The sequence below is a fragment of the Oryctolagus cuniculus genome, chromosome 2 (genome assembly GCF_964237555.1).
Source record: "Oryctolagus cuniculus chromosome 2, mOryCun1.1, whole genome shotgun sequence".
NCBI lineage: Eukaryota > Metazoa > Chordata > Mammalia > Lagomorpha > Leporidae > Oryctolagus > Oryctolagus cuniculus.
In genome coordinates, this window is record NC_091433.1 from 88,723,032 (window position 1) to 88,742,661 (window position 19,630).

The 19,630-nt window shown below is 47.5% G+C and overlaps 1 protein-coding gene across 3 annotated transcripts in view; it reads left to right on the forward strand.

The window, feature by feature from the left end:
- Nucleotides 1-19,585, forward strand: part of PLEKHA2 (pleckstrin homology domain containing A2) — a 108,296-nt gene extending 88,711 nt beyond the window's left edge. For all 3 annotated transcript variants that reach the window (XM_008273961.4, XM_008273960.4, XM_002720775.5), the window contains 3 exons: nt 3,131-3,194; nt 14,974-15,051; nt 15,447-19,585. In XM_008273961.4, coding sequence (XP_008272183.1) covers nt 3,131-3,194; nt 14,974-15,051; nt 15,447-15,809 — 505 coding nt within the window. In that variant the 3' untranslated portion in view covers nt 15,810-19,585. The remainder of the gene's footprint in view (nt 1-3,130; nt 3,195-14,973; nt 15,052-15,446) is intronic.
- The last annotated feature ends 45 nt before the right edge of the window (nt 19,586-19,630 follow it).

Sequence of the window (19,630 nt, forward strand, 5' to 3'; positions counted from 1 at the left end):
TTCTAGTAGGAGATGATCACTTTTCAAGGGCCTGGTGCATAGAGGATGGGTTTGGGACTTTGCAAGGGATTCCCCCATTTCCAACCCCAAATGCAGATGCACCTAGGATTAAACTTTAGAGACCCCCCCCCCCCCCCCCGCCAATGTTTCTGGGCATCTGGAAATCCTCTTTGGGGCCATCTGTGTGTGGTCTTGAGAGACGGGGCATTTGTGTCTCTCCATCCTGTGGGCCGCGCTGGTGCAGCCTGCACACATCGCCTCAGGGCTACCAGCAGCAGGCGGCCTGTTCTCCATGAAGGCGTGGGTGGTCTCACATGAAAGCAGGGTTCTGTGTGACCCAGGGAAGCAGGGACAGAGGCACTTTGCTGAGTCTTACAAATGACGGTTATTATAGAATACAGATTACGGAGGTTTCCAGGGCCCATTTATAATTCACAGAAGAAGCTGTAGGCGGAAGCTCCAGCAGTGTGGCTCCAGCGGTGGGCAGTGAGCAGAGGGAAGACTGGGCACGGCCAGATCCTTGGAGGTCCCTGAGTGGTCCCGACTCTGGAGGGCGCCTGCACATGTGAGGCCCCTTAAGCATTCTTTTAAAGATTTATTTATTTGAAAGACAAGGAAGACAGGTGAGAGAGAGAGAGAGAGAGAGAGGTCTTCCATCTACTAGTTCACTTCCCAAATAGCTGCAACAGTTAGGGCTGGGCCAAGCTGAAGCCAAGACCCAGGAACTCCATCCTGGTCTCCCACTTAGGTCATCTTTTGCTGCCGCTCCAGGTACGTTAGCAGGAAGCTGATTTGGAAGCAGAGCAATCGTGAGGTGACTTGTTACTGTTGCATGTACCCATCTCCTCCACCCCCGGGAGTGTTGGCACAGCTTAAGGAACCAAGGGTGGGGGTTCTATCCTAGGAGTGCTTTAAGCTTTCCCTAAATCTCTGCCCCTCCAGAGCCACATTAAACTCTGAGTGAAAGAAATAAGGGAGCAGGAAAGGAAGTCTTGGGGGCTGTGCAGGGTGCCGGCTGGTGAGACTTTGTGACCTCCACAGAACCCAGCATGTTGCACTGAATTGAGTTGAAAGCAACAAGCAGATGTGAAAGGGTGGGGATTTCCTGCCTGCTTTGGTTTTACCACCATCGTCGTTAAATTTGTGATTGCTCTGTGCTTATGTGCATGAAAGATTTGAACGCTTGAAACATTTTAGTCAGGAAGAAGAGCCATCTCTACTCAGAGACAGAAAGGAATGATAGTGGAATGTGTTCCAGGTGCCTGTTAACCTGACCTGCATTGTAGCAGGTGCCTTCGTCACTGATGTTTGTGGTGACCAGCCTGATAAAGGAGGTTGTTTCACCTCCACTTTGCCCTTGGGAGTTACAAAGGCTCATGATATTTTTATTTTTAAATTAAAAATTATTAAAAATGTATTTATTTTGAAAAGAGAGAGAGAGAGAGAAAGACGGAGCACTCTCCTCCAGTGATTTACTCCCCAAATGCCCAAAACAGCCAGCGCTGGGCCAGGCCAAAGCGGGAGCAGGGAACCCCGTCCAGGTCTCCCATGTGGGCAGCAGCAGTTCAAGCACTGGAGCCCTCACCTGCTGCCTCCCAGGGTGTGCGTTAGTAGGAGGCTGGAATCGAGAATGAAGCCGAGACTCAGCCCTGCACTGTGATAAGGGATGTGGGCGTCCCAAGCTCTGTCTTAACCACTGTGCCAGATGTCCACCCTTTAGTGGTTCAACAACAGCCCCAAATACCTTTTCCTTAGCCAGGGTCAGGGTTAGACCTGAGCCCTGTCTGGCTCCCTTCAGCCTTAGTCTCCCGCTCCTCTTCCTTCTGCCCGGTGCCCATGTCACTGGCCAGTCCCCTGCCATTTCCTTCCTTCCTTTTTTTTTTATTTTAATGAAGGCAACCCTGACTGTGATCACTTCTTTCTTGGAGTTATTTTAACTCTTGGCAAGTACCATGCATCCAAACATCTGCTTGTGTAGGCCTGCTTTCTTATGTTCTTTTACAGGGTGGGAATTAGATCTTGGACTCCTTATGTCGCCCTCCCAGTGACAGCATTCACACCGCAGATGTTTCCCACCGTAAATAATTTGGGCTAATTGGAGGTTTGTCTTTGGGCATCAGTGGCTTCTTGCCTTTGCCCTGCAGAAGTCAGCATTTTTCTCTTCCCAAGCAGTCCACACTCACCTGCTTTTCTCCTCCTTGGCTCCTTGTCTGCATGGGCTCCGTGCAGTGAGGCAAAGTGTAGGACCTCAGTGAGGATGATGGAGTTGCTGCTGAGGTGGAGGATGGTTTTGGAAAAGAGGAGTTGGCTCCTGCAGGAGTGATTAAAAGTGCAGCCTCTGAGGTTGGACCTGGGTTTAAATCTGTGCCACCATACGTGAGTCTTGTAAGGTCTTGCAGCCTGGTTTTCCTCGTCCATAAAATGGAGAAAATCTTAAGTGCTGGGTTTTTGTGGGAAAATAAAAAGCACTCAAAATAGGCCTTTAGGGGCCCAGGTTGTGGTGCAGTGGTTAAGGCACCAGTGGATTGAGTGCTGGCTGCTCTGCTTCTGATCCAGTTGCTTGCTAGCACACCTGGGAAAGCAGCAGATGGACCAAGTACTCAGGCTGCTGCCACCCACATGGGAGACCTGGATGGAGTTCTGGGTTTTTGGTTTTGGCCTGTCCCAGCCCTGGCTTTTGTGGCCATTTGGGCAGTGAACCCGTGGATGGATGATCTGTCTCTCTCACTGTGTCTCTCCTTGTCTCTGTCACTCTGCCTTTCAAATAAATAAAATATATCTTAGAAAACCCAGTACTTTTATATATCGTCCCATGCATCTTGAGTACCAAGAGAGAGACAACTGTAGGGGTGCGGTGGATCTGGTGGAGGGGAAGGAGCTTTACCTTCTTGCACTGGGGTGTGTGGGAAGGTCCACCAGATGGCAGTGCCTCCTGGGAGCCTCAAGGAGGTGGAGCTGCAGGAAACCCCTCTAGTGTTTTCAGCAGGGGCTGAGGGAGGAATGGCCTGGAAACTTCCACTCTGCCATCCTTTTTAGTGACGGGGGCCCTGGTGCCTTGATGTAGGACAGATCAAGTCCTTGGTGTGCATGCCTACAGGCCGGGTAACTTCCTTTCTCTTTTTCTGTCTAGTGATCTCCTCATGAGAGACAACCTGTTTGAAATAATAACAAGCTCCAGGACCTTCTACGTACAGGTAAAATGCTCACTCTGAATGGGGTACTGAGAGGAGAGCCTTTGCCCTTGGCTTTGCTTTCTGTTTCCTTTTGCTTGATGTTTCTAAGGGATACGTGTAGCCCCCGAGTCTCGTCTCATTTTAAACAGGATGTTTGCCAAAGACTTCCCAACCATAAAATAAAAGCAGGTTGAGCCATTACACTGAGGGAATATGAGTTTGTAGCAGCTGCTCTCGGCTGCTGGGCTCCAGCTAAGCAGAGAAAAGGGGAACCGGTCAGTGATTTCACTTCTCCTTTGGAGGGTATTTATAAGTGCCGTCTGTGTATGGACATCACTGTGTGCGGAAGGACAGTAGCACAGAGGGCCCTGTGCGGGCAGCAGGTGCAAGGCCCAGCTGCACAGAGAAAGCCGTTGTTTGGGCTCTGATGGGTCACTTGTCAGGAGCTCCTCTTCCACCCACGGCTTTGGAGTTCTCCCAACTCCTTCCAAAGCCATAGGAGCTGGAAGGCCAGATTTCCCACCAGAGCCCAGACTGCCGGTGCCAAGTCCCCAGCCCAGGTTGCCTGGAGGTGTGCAGGGAGGGCATGGGTTTGTGGCATTGTGGTTGTGCTGGATTGCTGGCATTAAGATAACAGTCGTGTGTTGGCTTCTGTGTGCTGAGGGCTGCTGCCCACTAAACACCTTCCCTTCCACTTCTTAGGCTGCAGATCTTCCAGCCTGAGCCTGGCAGGCCCTCTGGAAGACTTAGTCATGTGCAGCCCACGCTCAGTGGGACCAGCGCTTGCCATCTGGGAAAAGGTGCCAGAGGGGAGACTTGGGAGCACACTGGAGCTGCAGAGAGTTTGCTGCGGGTGTCAGAGCTTTTCATTTATTTACTGCTTATCTTTTATTATTATTATTATTATTTTAAATGATGACCTTTTTTTTTTTTATTTGAGAGGTAGAGTTATGGACAGTGAGAGGGAGAGGCAGAGAGAAAGGTCTTCTGTCCAAATGGCTGCAATAGCTGGAGCTGCGCCAATCTGAAGCCAGGAGCCAGGAGCTTCTTCCGGGTCTCCCACATGGGTGCAGGGGCCCAAGGACTTGGGCCATCTTCTGCTGCTTTCTCAGGCCATAGCAGAGAGCTAGATGGGAAGAGAAGCAGCTGGGGCTAGAACTGGTACCCATATGTGATGCTGGCGCCACAGGCAGAGGATTAACCTACTGTGTCACAGTGCCAGCCCCAATCTACTATTATTTTTAAAAGATTTACTTACTTATTCAAAAGGCAGAATTAGAGAAAGAGATCTTCCATCCACTGATTCACTCCCTAAGTGACCACAGTGGCCAAGGCTGAGGCAGGCCAAAGCCAGAAGCCTGGAGCGCCATCTGAGCCTCCCATGTGGGTGGCAGGGATCCAAGTACTTGGGCCATCTTCTGCTATTTTCCCAGGATTATTAGCAGGGAACTGGATTGGAAGTGGAGCAGCCAGGACTTGAACCAGTGCTCATATGATATGCCAGCATTGCAGGTGGCAGCTTAATATGCTGAGCCAGAACACTGACCCCTAGAGCTACTTATTTAATGGCAGTATTACCATTTAAGGACCAAGTTTAACCTGTGGGTATAACAAAAGGTTTTGTAGTCCTTGAATTCATTAGATAGCTATGGAGTATCCTCAGAGTGCCAGGCATTTTATCTCAGTCTGGGGACACCATGTGAAGCAGAACTAATCCTGAATTGAAGAGAGAGAGTTAAAGCCAAGGAAACAGGTAAGAGCCATGTGATGGACATGAGCCGATGTTGGTAGGTGAGGCACAGGGAAGGGATGGGGCAGTGAAGCTGTTCTGTATGGTACTGAATGGTGGCTGCGTGACACTGGACAGCACAGGACTCAACCTTAAGATATACAAATTGAAAAAAAAATTAGGTGCTCAGGTGGTGCCAGTGTGAAATGCAGAATGCAACAAGAGAAGGTAGATGTTTACAAGTAAGTATGTCACAGTCTCCCTGAAGGGGATGGGAGATTACAAAACAAAATCTAAAACTGAAAGCCAAAGAGGCGGTATGATCAGGGCTGCCGTCGTCAGGGTGACTAAAGTGGCATGGACTCATCAGAAGGGCCCTGGCCCAGTCCTGGGGAAGGGCCAGGCAGGGAAGGCTCTTGAACCCTAAGCTAGGTTGGTTGGGAGAGGAATGGCCCAGGTAAAGAGGATCGCACTGCTGAAAAGAATCCCGGAGACCAATGGAGGTGAAGGAGCAGGGGCACAGGGGAGGCTGGACAGCCAGGTCCAGAGGGCCTATGGAACTGTGTGCCTTGTTGAAGAGCTTGGCTCTTATCTTGAGAGTGAGCTCCCTTAGAGCTTACTTGAAGGGACTGCTGTGATCAGGTTTGCCTTTTAAAAAACAAATGCCTGGGGCTGGCGCTGTGGTGTAGTGGGTTAAGCTGCTGCCTGCAGTGCTGGCATCCTATATGGGTGTCGGTTCAAGTCCCTGGTGCTCCACTTCCAATCCAGCTCTCTGCTATGGCCTGGGAAAGCAGTGGAAGATGGCCCAAGTGCTTGGGCTCCTGCACCCATGTGGAAGACCCAGAAGAAGCTCCTGGTTCCTGGCTTCAGATCGGCGCAGCTCTGGCCATTGCGGCTATCTGGGGAGTGAAGCGGAAGATAGAAGACTTTCTCCCTCTCTCTGTCTCTCTGTCTGTCTCTCTGTATCTCTCTCTCTCTCTCTGTAACTGTGCCTTTCAAATAAATAAATAATTCTTTAAAAAAAAGAAAACAAATATGATCTGGGCAAGTTACTAACTTGGAGAGCCTGTGGTTTCTCTTCTGTAAATGGAGGAAACCAGCCTCCACCCTGGTCCTTTGGTGGTATGCTGCTGTCTGTAGCTCACCCGGCCAAGTGCAGTATGCAGGGTAGGGGAGGTAGTTGAGGCTGTTGTGATAATTCCAGTGAGGCACAGAGGAAGCCGGAACTAGGGTGAGTCGAGAACATGCAGGAGACATGAAAGAGGGAGAATGCCCAGGACTTGGGGCGTGGCTGGTTGTTTAGAGGGAGAGAGGAGAGGCAAGGTTCGTGCCCAGTGTTTGGCCTGAGCTCCAGGTGATGGAAGGCATGGTCACTGCACTGGGAGACAGGAGGAGGAACTGCAGAGAGGAAAGAGGTCCGACATGAGTGGTTGAGTTGACGGTGCCTGGGGGACATCCGAGTGGACATGTTCTAAAGCTGTTATCTATACAGTGCTTGACACCCTGGTGATGCTCAGTAGATGTTTCTCAAGTGGGTGATACTGCTGGTGGGAAGAGTTTGGGAAAGAGCTTTGGACTGAAGACAGGCAACTCAACAACAACCAGAAAAACTCAAAATCCATTGCGACATCTCCGTGACCGTGTGCGCGTGTACCGGGAGAGTCTCGTCACTCCTGTGCGCCTTTGCCTCTGCACCCCCACATTTCTGCAGCATTGCCCTGAACTAACAAGAGAACAAATGGACAAATCTATTTATGGCACCTAACACAGGGAGAATGGGAAGTAAAAGCATACTGTAGATTACAAAAAGTCACTAAAAGTATTTATTAATTCACCTAAAATAGCCATTGTAAACTCTATACATTCATACAACATATTTTATGAAAAAAATTGTTTATAAAAATAGCAAGAAGAATTAGCATTGATTTTCTATTTCTGCATAGCCCTTCAATGGCTGACTTAATTTCAAGACAACAGAATTCTCATATCTGCTTCTGAATTTTATCTGTAGCCATATGTTGTTTTGATTGAAGAATATAAAGACAATCTGGCCTCACACAGATTTGCAAAAAGAGGAATTTTTTTCTTTTTATTTTTTTTAAAGATTTTATTTATTTATCTGAAAGAGTTACACAGAGAGAGAAGGAGAAGCAGAGAGAGGTCTTCCATCTACTGGTTCACTCCCCAGTTGGCCACAATGGCTCAAGCTGCACCAATCCGAAACCAGGAGCCAGGAGCCTCCTTAGGTCTCTCATGCAGGTGCGGGAGCCCAGGCACTTGGGCCATCTTCTACTGCTTTCCCAGGCCATAGCAGAGAGCTGGATTGGAAGTGGAAAAGCCAGTCTCAAACCAGTGCCCATATGGGATGCCAGCACTGCAGGCAGTGACTTTACCTACCATGCTACAGCGCCAACCCTAGAGGAATATTTTAATAACCTTTTCAGATCATTGTGGATAGTCTTTGATTCTGTTAGCAAAACTTGACAAACTGATTTCTTAATGTTTAGATGCAATGTGGAACCTCAAGCCATATGTACGAACTATTACATTTTTAGGTTAAAATCCATTGGTGGATTCTACACTTGATACTTTTACTTACCTAGATACTTTTACCTAGGCATGATTTTTTAACAGTGTGCACCATTTGGAAAATGGTGCTTACTGAGGTATGCAGATCCAACAAATGTTGACACATCTTCCAAATTTTGTCACAGAATCACACTTATTTTCATTGCTGCTGATGTTCTGAGCAGTATCTTTAAGTATAGAAAACTATGAAGCTCATGAAGCTGGATAGAAGTTTTCTGAAATTCTAATTTTTTGCTTTGAAAGGTCAAAATTTGTCATTGGCAAGAAAATACCGTCATAATTTCCCTCCGGGTTATAGGGTCATTTCTTTCATTTGGAGGAAAAAGTCTGCGAAAAATCTGAGTCTGAGTACGTTTGTATGCCAGTCATCTTTCCCAGATGCAGAAGGTGGAAGAATGTGACTGCCTGTACAGTGTGGTGCTGAGGTGCCAGCAGTGTTGCCTGCTTCCCTGCTTCCTGGGGATATGCCCAGTAAATCGGCCAGGAAGACCCATTTGTCCTCAGTGTCTGGTGAAACAGACCAGAGAACAGGGCTGACCTAGGCAGACAAAATAGCTCCTTAGAAGAGAAAGAAGTAGGCTGGATTCTGACTATGCACATGTTGGTCATTTAGCTTATGTGTCCTACTTATGTACAATTTGTGCCCTGTGGTCTTTCTGTTTATTGGACACCTATATGTCCCAGGCTCAACACCAGGCAAACATGTAGGCAGCCTGTCATTGGATTCTCCTTAGTCTCTGAAGTCATTTGTATTTCACACATGGGGAAACAGAGTCCATGGTGGCAAATCACTTGGTTACTTGAAAAAGTTCATGGAAAATGGAATTAAGAGATAAGTTTATGGGGCTGGCATTGTGGTGCTGCAGATTAAGTTGTGGCATCCCCTATGAGCACCTGTTTGAGTCCTGGCTGCTCCACTTACAATCCAGCTTCCTGCTAATGTGCTTGGGAAGGCAGTTGAAGATGACCCAAGTGCTTGGACCCCTGAACTCGTGTGGAAGACCTGGATGGAGTTCCAGGCTCCTGGTGTTTGCTTGACCCGGCCCTGGCTGTTGTGTGGCCATTTGGGAAGTGAATCAGCAGATGAAAAGTCTTTGTGTCTCTCCCCATCTCTCAGTAACTCTGCTTTAAATAAATAAATAAACCTTTAAAACAATAGATAAAAGATAAGCTTATTTTAGTGCAAAAATATTTTGAAATCCATGCAAATGAGGAGTCTTCAGGAAGTTTCTGGTAAATCTGTATTATGAAAAAACTAGATGGATTTCAAAAAAGAATTTTTTGTGTACTGTGGGGAGCAACCAGGACTAGACTGAGTTACTGGAATTAAGACTTATTCTATGCATCTGCTCTCCCACAATATGGCGCTGGGAGAGGAGAAAACAGCTTCTACGCAGCTGCCTCCAGTTCAACCAATAAACTGTAGGACCTACTCCTGATTGGAGGAGAGCAGCGTACTCGGCGTGTGGGCAGCCGAGTTAGGATTGGCGGAGGAGGACTATAAAGGAGGAGAGAGACGGCATTCACCAGGAACATCTACGAGGAACATCTAAGGGGAACATCTAGCTGAAGGAACACCTGTGCAGCCCCCCAGAGAGCCGGCCGGCGGTGTGCCGCTCCCCTGCGGAAGTGGGGAATGTGGCCAGGGGCAACTGCCCTTCCACGGAGGTGGAAGGGATAGTAGCCAACCCGGGAAGAACCAGCAGCAAACCCGGGGAGGGCCGAGCAGACGAGAGAACAGCGCAGGGTCCTGTGTCGTTCCTCCACGAAGAGGGGGAGCGACAGTGTACCACAGCAAACTTATCTTTTAATTTCATTTTCCTTGAACTTTTAGAAGTCCCCTTGCATTTCTCCATATCATAAACCCAGTAAATTATAGAACTAGGGGTCGGCACTGTGGCACAGTGGGTTAAAGCCCTAGCCTGCAGTGCTGGCATCCCACATGGTCGCTGGTTTGAGGTCCAGCGGCTCCACTTCCAATCCAGCTCCCTGCTAATGTACCTGGGAAGGCAGCGGAGGATGGGCCAGGTCATTGGGCCCCTGTACCCAACTGGGAGACCTGGAAGAAGCTCCTGGTTCCTAATCAGCTCAGCTCCGGCCATCGCAGCCATTGGATGGAAGACCTCTCTCTCTCTGTCTCTAACTCTCTCTGTAACTCTGTCTCTCAAAAAATTAAATAAATCTTTGAAAAGTAAAACTGAATGGGAAATTCCAGGTGCTAGAATTAGACTTGACCTATGTTAAGAGTAACCTGGTCCAGAACCCAAGATGTAGAGAGTGTGGCGCAAACAACCAGTAAAGTCTGACTATCAGGAGAGTGGAAGTCCAGCTGTGTATCAGGGGAGACCACCTTGGGATAATTGGGTGTCTGGATGGATGGACTGTGGTGACCACAAATCCAGGTTCTGGCAGTAATCCTGTATCCAGGCAAGCAGAAAGGTAGGTGATACAAGTTGGTTAGCAAACAGATAAGTGAGATTTTAATTCTTGGGTTATAAGCTGAGCAGTGCTCACCACTTCCCTATTTTCCAGTCAGTCAGGGGTGTTAGTCAGCTTATCGAGAGGAGAATCAGTTACTCAAGTTGAGAAATGCAGTACAAACTTGTCTTGGTAACTTGATACTAGCCCAGTTGCTTGGTGTAGGGTGATGTGTCAAGTCAAGAGTTAGGGGTCCAGTGTTGTGGCAAGCAGGTTCAGCTGTGACACTGGCATCCAATATGGGCACCCATATGGGAACTTTGGTTCGAGTCCTGGCTGCTCTGCTTCTGATCCAGCTCCCTGCTAATGTTCCTGGGAAAGGAACAGAAGATGCCCCAAGTGCTTGAGTCCCTGCTACCCACATGGGAACCCCAGATGGAGTTCCTGGCTCCTGGCTTTGTTCTGACCCAGGCCTGGCCGTTGGCAGCCATTTGAGGAGTGAACCAGCAAATGGAAGATCTCTTTCTCGCTGTCTCTCCACCTTTCAAATAAATAAAATGAATTTTTATAAAATGGAGTAGCAATAGGGGGACTCACCAGCTAGTCACAGAGTATGGGCCCAAAGCATTTTGGATACTTGATGTTTAAGTTAGATGGCAAGGTGAATGATATCACCTAGCACTATGAAGTGCACAGTCTGCAGTCAATGCAGCAAGGCTGTGTCTCATCATGGGATTGGTTCTCAGGAAAGGAGCAGAAGTAATCAGTCCTCCACTGGGAAGGTGGGAGCTGCCTACGTATTTTGGACAGGGGCAGTGGCAATAAGCAGAGGTAGACATTGGAAGCCTTTTATTGTTGACCTCTAGAATGCATTACTTCCAGCCATTGCATCTGTTGCCGTGCTGGGCTCACAGTAGATATTCCATACGTCTCATTAAACTGCCACGAAACCACAGGCTACAGCGATTCATTTTAGTGCCTTTGGTCTTATCACCTGAGTAACTGCCTTCAAGGTTGGGAACACAACTTTTTTGTCTGAACCAAGTGTCAGAAACAAATGCACACACCATTTGCACACCAGGTGGTGATGAAGGTATGAACTTAGCACCTCCTCTTTTTTAAAAAAAATTATTATAATTACAGACAGAGGGAGAAAGAGAGGTCTTCCATTCACTGGTTCATTCTCCAAATGGCCACAACGGCCAGAGCCAGGCCGATCTGAAGCCAGGAGCCAGGAAATTCTTCTGTGTCTCCCCTGTGGGTGCAGGGGCCCAAGCGTTTTGGCCATCTTCCACTGCTTTCCCAGCCCATAGACAGAGAGCTGGATTGGAAGAGGTGCAGCTGAGACATGAACCAGCACCCATATGGGATGCCGGGGCTGCAGGCAGAGGCCTAGCCAATGCTGGCACCATTTATTGAGATTTTGATGAAAGCTAAGCACAAGCTTTCTGTAAAAGATAGACATATGATAGGGTACTTCAAAAAATTCAAAAGTGGAATTCAAAGACAAGTTTACTTTGGTGCCAGAAAGTTTTGAACTCTTGTTTCCTCAGGGTCTTCAAACAGTTTGTGGAAGATGTGTGTTATGATAAAACTATGCGTGGTTTTCAAATTATTTTGCACGAAAATTCAGTGAGCTTCTAATTCCATTTTTCATGAATGATTTTCTTGAAAGGCAGAGTGATAGAAAGGGACAGATACATACACACACGATTGACCATTTACTAAATGTCCACAATAGCCAGGGGTGGACCAGGCCAAAACCAGGGTCCTGGAATTCCATGTGGGTCTCCCACGTGGGTGGCAGAGACTTACGTACTTGAGCCACTCACCACTTGCTGCCTATCAGCAGGAAACTGAATTGGAAGTGGAGAGGAGATTCAAACCCAGGCATGTGGGCATCCCAACTGCCATCTTTACTGCTCTGCCACATGTCTCCACCTCAAGGACTGGTTGATACCCATCATGTATTATTTGGCCCCACTGAAAATGTACACTGAGAAATATGATATGGAAAATATGGAAAAGTACCAACATATAGCATTATCTTATTTAGAAAAAGAAAAATGAATAGCAATGAGGTTGTCAAAATATCAGTGTTTGTCTTTAGAATTTTATGAAGTTTTAGGGTGATTTCAATTATTTATTTACCAATATTTATTTTCTTATTGTCATTCATGAGCCTTTATCCACATGAATGTAGGTGAAGAGAAAAAAAATAGCAAATTGTATTAGCAGTGCCAGCGTCCCATATTGTTGGAGTCCTGGCTGCTCCACTTCTGATCCAGCTCCTTGCTGATGCACTTGGGGAAGTAGGGGATGATGGCCCAAGTACTTGGAGCCCTGCCACCCACATGGGAGACCCTGATGGAGTTCCAGGTTCATGACTTTGTATTGGCCATAGCCATTTGGGAATGAGCCAGTGGATGGAAAATTTTCACTGTCACTCCTGCTTTTCAAATGAATAAATTTCTTAAAAGATTTTATTTATTTTTGAGAGGTAGAGTTAGACAGTGAGAGGGAGAAACAGAAAGGTCTTCCTTCCATTGGTTCACCCCAAATGGCCGCAACGGCTGGAGCTGCGCCGATCCGAAGCCCTGAGCCAGGCGCCACCTCCCAGTCTCCCATGTGGATGTGGGCCATCCTCCACAACTTTCACAGGCCATAGCAGAGAGTTGGATGGGAAGAGGAGCAGCCACGACTAGAACTGGTGCCCATATGGGATGCCAGCGCCACAGGCGGAGGATTAACCTACTGCGCCACGGTGCCGGCCCTCAAATGAATAAATGTTTAAGAAAAAAAGAGGAGCTTATCTTTTGACTTCTATGCCTGCGTCCTCAGATGTTAAATCAGGTGGTTCCTAGTTTTCTCTGATCCAGTGATTCCTTGATGAGTGAAGACTGCTTGGGCTAATGGGTTGGTAGTTCTGAGGGAAGGAGAGTCTAGTGGTGAGACAGAGCAAATCAGACAGGTGGCCTGTGGCTTGTGGGGTGACATTTCACATGGTGGGAGGAGTCTAACAGTAGCTCAACACCGTTGGGCAGTGATTGTGGGATTGTCATCCAGGGATTTCCAAGTCTGCTCCGTGAAAACAGGAGACATCTGTTCTCCCCTCTACTCCCCTCTAGATCTTCCATCCTGCTCCTACCAAGTCCTCTTCCGCCCCTCCCTCCCAAAAGGGACTCTAATAAATGCTTTTCTCCTCCATCTCCTTCAAGTTTGAAATAACCCCTTTCTACTGCAGATCTTTTATTTGATTCCAAGGTAGGAATTATCTGCAGTTTGAGGATGAGATAATGGAAAGCAAACCTCAGGATGAAGCAAGGCACGTGTGTGTGCTGGTGGATTATAAGCCTCTGTTTGCTCTTCTTATATCGGATCATAATAGTAACAAACAACAACAGCTAATACAGCAGCGTCCCGAGTGTGTGTCAGGCACTGGTCAGACAGCTTCACCTGGTTGCGTGTTGAATTCTCCCAGCACTTCTGAAACAGCCTTGCCCCCCTGGTATCAGAGCTCATCTGGAAAGACCTGCCAAACCTCCACCTGGTGGTCGGTTTTGGACCAGGGTTGGATTTGTCTTTTTCTTGGGAAGCCACCATTCTTTTGTCATGTACAGAACTGGAAAAAAGCCAAGGAGCAAGAGAGTACAGAATTACATTTGCAGGTGGAGTCCACGTGCAAGGTGCCCTCCCCCCTGCCCCTGGTCGCCTGCACTTGCTGTTGGTGCTTTTCTGAGCTTCCCTTGTGAGTGTCTCGTGCACACATCTAAGCAGCCAGCATTTGTTATGGGGGTCCCAGGAAGGAGTGGAAATGCAATCTTGAGGATTTAAAAAGAAACTTGTCATGTTTGTCTTGATTTAATGAAAAGAGGGGGTGAAGAAATTGAGGGGAAGATGTGGAGAATTTTGGGGGTCAGTGTGGGGTGTCTGCAGCCACTTCTGCTGCACATTGGCACAAATGCATGCTTCGGTGCCTGGCTGGGGCTCCTAGGGAAGGCGCTGGAGGGTGGAGGGAGGCGAACACCTGTTACATTTCTGGAGGTCGGGAATCATTGAGCCACAGGCCCACCTCTGTGGCCAGCACCTGAGGCTGTGTGGAATTCAGGTGTGCTCAGTGCCCTTGAACTGAACTGCACACAGCTGGAAAGTGCTGAGAGGCTCGGCTTGCAGGGCCAAGCCTCTTGACTTCCCTGCCTTTCTTCCCAGAGCCGCTGCTGCCCTCTTCTGGGGTTGGTCGGTTGTTTCTGGGATGAAGTAGTTGCATTCCCCAGCGCGTGGTCCACATATGTTAAGCCTGGCTCTCCAAGTCCCTCTGCTCTAGAGGCCTGGATGGAGATTCCAGACAAATCCAAGTAGCTTGTGCTTCAAGAAAAGCCCCATTCTGAACATTGCATATATGTTAATATGATGGCACTTCAAAAAGCTCATGGAAAAATGGCATAAAAAAACATGTTTACTTTCCTGTAGAACATTTCTGAAATCCTTGTGTAGCCTCTCCATAACACTCGTTTCCAGAAACTTTTTGAAGACCTTTCATATGCATGAGTTTCAATATTTTTTGCACCAAAATAATCCCTTCCTGCCTTGATCCAGAGCCCAGAGCACAAGGTTTATGGCTGGTTTAGGTATGAGTTCAACTCCCTCCCAGTGTAGCCATCTTTCCACTCTGATGATCTGAACAGAATGATCCACTTTTAACATCAGCCCCGTGAAGCCTGATGTCTCTGCCAATCCTTTTGAACTCAGCTGTTCAAGAAATGGAACTATTTTGGTAGTCGGTCCCTTCGATAGTGGACAGGGCACTAGGCATTCCCCTGCTCCATGGCCTCTAGCCCACCTTAGAGCAGCCCCCCTGGCTGCTTTATCTATTGGGTGTCACATAAGATATTGTAGGGGAGGGAAATGCCCTCAAAAGTCAGAGAGCCACTGGGCTATATGATTTCTGAGATCCCTTCCAGCTCCAGTGGTGTGATTTTATGAACTTAAAATTGAGTCAGAGCCTTGAAAGCTGAACTCACAGTGCCAGAGCTTTGTGTGTAAGTGCTATGGGTATTTCTGCAGGCGGATAGTCCGGAAGACATGCACAGCTGGATCAAGGAGATCGGGGCAGCCGTCCAGGCCCTCAAGTGCCACCCCAGAGTAAGTCACTTCCTTTCCACTGCACATGGTCAACTTAAGACATGCCATCTCCTCAAGTGAGCATATTTTATTTGGTGTTGTAGGCGGCAGTTGAAGCCCAGGGTGTCTTACTTGGTTTTCTGTTTCTACTAATTTGTGTACAGATTTTCCTTTCTCTGGTTGTTGCAGGAGGTGAGGTAGGGTTGGGAAGAGAAATAGGGTTTTCTGATGTGCCCAGGTCTCCCTGCCAGGCAGACCGTGACACATGGGGCATGAATTCCACTGAGCCAATTCCATTTCTGTAGACTGGTGCCCCGGATCCAAGAGGTGGCAATCCTGGGTGGGGACTTGGGATAAACATCATTGGGAGAAACCCTTATTTTACTCTCTCTCTCTCTTCCCTTTTGTTTTGTTAGGAAATATCCTTTTCTAGATCCATTTCTTTGACGAGACCTGGAAGTTCCAGCCTCTCGGGTGGACCCAACTCTATCTTGGGCAGGGGGCGTCCACCTGTGGAAGAAAAGAAGGCCCTCTGCAAAGCCCCCTCCATGGCCGCCTCGTGGCAACCCTGGACACCTGTGCCCCAGGCCGGGGAAAAGCTGCTTCCTGCCGAAGAGACGCCAGAGGACTCTTTGTTCTTGCCTCGGCTTGGCGAGAGCAACGCTGCTGGGGTGTTGCCCAGCTCCCGGATGAGGCACAGATCAGAGCCCCAGCACCCCAAGGAGAAACCATTTGTGTTCAACCTGGATGATGAGAACATACGGACCTCTGATGTGTGATGAAGCCCAGAGCCCTGGGAGGGAGGGAGGGTAGGAGGGCTGGAGAGAAAGTGGCTGTGACTCAGTTTCTCTGCCTTGTTGGAGGGTGGCCAGAGGCCTTTGTGGCACCCATGATCCTGTGGATGCTCTGTGGGAGGGGCCCATATGACTGGCTTCCCCCTCCCCCCTTTGTAATATCAACACAGTGTATTTAATTTGGGAAAATCAGTAGGCTAGACATGGAGGCATCCTCAGGGGGAGAGCAGGTTGCCTCTTGTTGAACTATTCCCATGTCTTCTGGGTGAGGGGTTATTGTAGCAGTGCCTTTCTGGAGGAGGGTGGGAGTCCAGTTGCACCGGCCCAAGCCAGTTTTATTTCCTTGTTCCTGTTTTAGTTTTTTCATTGAGTTTCCGGTCCAGGAAGAGAGTCATATGCCAGTCACCTGGTTTTATCCCATTCCTGTTTGTTGGCTGAGGCTTGTGCAGTGGGTGGGTGAGAACCAACCCCAGTGGAAGGTAGAGAGATGGTGGAAGAGCCAGGCCTCGGCTTCGCTGGGATGCATTCTGAGAGGTGCTGTTAAAAATCTCTGGGCTGGAGGGCAGCTGCTGGGGCAGATCCTTAGGGGAAGAGATGGGCGCCCCCTTGTAAGGTGTGGGGAGTAATTCACCCCCAGTGCATCAGCCAGCTTTGCAAAGCCCTTTCTTCTCCTCCAGATGCTCTTTGATCCCAGGGACTATAGATGCATGCAAAAGACCTACCCAACCCAGTTTCTGTGTTGGGCCCCAAGGATGGGTTTATCAGTGTTAAACGTTACTACAGTTGACAACCTAGCATTTCCCAGGACACGGTGTTATTTGGGATGTGTGGAGGGTTGATGAATGTGTGATGATTCACATGTGTAATAGATGGAGCTCCGAGTTTCATGGTAACATTAACACAGGTGCTGGGAAGGGATGGATTAAAGTCCATCCAGCTAAGCCTTGTGATCCATGTTTTCCAGACAACAGGAAAATCCTGTTTTGGCAAAGATTATCTTGAATCCTTGGGCCTCACAGTTCTTTTTGCATGGCCCAACATTAGCATAATTTTAAGTGCTGTGTTTTGTAGACCCTGACAGATTGACTTTCTTTGCTTTTTATTATTTGAGAGGCACACACAGAAAGACCTAGATAAGACAGACAGAGCGCCCATCCACTAGTTCACTTCCCAAATGCCCATGCCAACCAGATCTGGGCCTGGTAGAAGCTGGGAGCTGTGAACCCAATCCACATCTCCCATGTGGGTGGCAGGGATTCAACTGTTTTGAGTCATCACTGCTGCCTCCTAGGGTTTGCATTAGCTGGAAGCATCGGGAGCACAGCCAGAACTTGAACCCAGGAACTCTGATAGGGGACATGGACATCTTAACCCTAGGTCAAACACCCAACCGGCTTTCATTTTTCATTCTTTGTGTTGCTCTTTGAATGAAGCCTTCTGTGCATGCATGATCAAACCCTGTAATCCGATGAAGGTTCTGTGTACTTAACAGTAGAGAAATGCAAAGATAACCTTGAGATACCTGTGTTTTTAACGAAGTGGAAATTAGGCCAGAGAAACATTGAATCTGACGTTACAAGTTGCTGGCTAGGGATTTTCCAGGTAGAAGAGCATAGAAGATTGAGTTTCCTTTCCAGGTTTCAGGACATTATTTCCTTCCATTTGGTGAGAAGACACCACTTTCTGTGGCTCCTGGGAGAACCTTGTCCAGCCAACATACATGGTGAAATGCCACTGGGAACTCTCTAGGGGTTCCCTAAGTAGAGAAAGAACTTAGCTCATTTCTGTCTGCAACTTTAACCAGCTAGATCATTTAATATGTGTTGTAACTAAAATTAGTGACTAGAGGAAGGAGACTAAGAGAAGCATTTTTCCCTAAGTACATCCCGTCTCCTCCCGTGTCCATGCCTGATGCAGAGGGGACACACTTGATGAGAAAAGTCCCTATGCCTGGGAGGAACCGTGTTTTCCTGAAGTTTGTGACCCTCTGAGAAGCCAGTTTCACTGTGTTGCATTGGAGCTGCCCCTCTCCAAAACGAATTTGATCTGTTGGTCCTGGCATAAAAACGGAAATTCACCGCTGTATCTCTTCCGCCTTCTGTTTCCTCCCTCTTTTCTGTAAACTCATGTACTCTCTGTCCTCAAATGCTGGCTTATGAATGGTCAAGGTACAACATGAGTTAAGTAGGCTGATTTCCTGAAGCCATTCTTAATTCCTGAAGTTCCTTGTCTCTGGCTTAACCTTCACGTTTTCCTAAAGAAAATTCTTCGGCTACTGAAAGTACACAATGCAATGTAGAAATCATGAAAATAAACTGGGAATGTTTGCTGTTTCTTTAGACATTCCCTTACTCATGCAAAAGACGTCATCTTTTGGTGTTTAAAACTGTGAAACTCTACCCATTTCTCCCTTTTTAAAAATAAACTCTCTGCTAGATTGCTATTCTTAAACACATTGGCTGTTAAAGTGATAGTGCTCTTAATCAGTAAGATCTATTTTGAGAATGTGTTAAACATGTTTATAATCCAGATTGTATTGTCTTGGTAAAGGGACAACAAGAATTCTGATTGTCAAATACTTGGGAATTTCAAGTTACAACATTGTCGGTGTAGTTCCAGTATCAGATAAATACAGTGATCTCCACAGGCATTCTCATTTCCAAATCTTATTTCAGGATTCCCTTTCTGTCCATATTTCTTACCTTCTGGACAGTTTTACACCATAGTCTTTCAATTTGAGCCAAAGATGGTGCATGCATGACCAAAGCATTTAGTTTTAAATGTCTATAACAGAGCCAAATAGAAAAAAACAGGGTGAGGATAGGTTAATGGTTAAGTGCATATAGGCTTGGGAACAAATGTGAGTTTTAGAAAAAAGAAATGGAAAAAAGGTACTGCATTTTCTCTGGAATAAAAACCTTCTCTGAGTTGGGATCTTTCTTAGAAGGCTTTTGAAGTGGTCTTGATGCCACTGTTTATGATAGTATTTCAAGTGCTCCCCTCACCTCTCTGTCATCCTTGAAAGCTTTGTAGGACTTGCTTACTCAGGGTCTGTTGCTAGATGCAAATAGTTTGGTCTTTTGCATTCTGTAAGGTACCACAAGGATGCTAAGGGTACACATCCACCTCAGGTCAAGATAGTGGACTGACACATCTGTTTCTGAGTTGAATGAGAGAGTAGATTTAACTAGCTTCTTAGTTTACTTGAAGCAAACTATGTTCTCCTTTTTGAAAGTTAGAGGCCAAAATGACCGCATAAATAAATAGCAGATTCAGCCTAACGTTAGCAGTCAGATTTGATAGGTTGGTTTTCAGTGTTAACCAGGTCAGCAGGCATATGGAGGCAGTGGCCTCTCCAAAAGTGAGTTTCCCAAGTCAGCTTTACTGAGCATGGCAGAAGTGGACAGGGTTCTTGACAGCCACTTCCTCTCACTCCCCACTCCCCTTTTCTGTCTCTGTGTTAACTGCCTGCAGCAATTACAGTCACTCATGCTAGGTAGCCTGCGGATTCAGCGAACGTTTGGCAAAAACGCCCTGTGTGTCCGCATCCCCTCTGGTCAGGGAAGGTGTGGCATGATTGCGTTTTCAACCGGTGTGTTCCAGCCGTGAAATGCACTGGTTGTAAAGTGCCGGCGAGCTCAGCGCATGGAACTGTACATGCTTCTCATTTGATATGATCTCTTAGTTGGTATGTAGCAAAGAATACTTTTCTAAGACTGTTTCGTTGCTTGTTTTGTAATAAAACCATGTGAAATACTGAAGCATGGTCGCGTGTTTTTCTCATACTGGCCCTCTGGCCGTGGGTG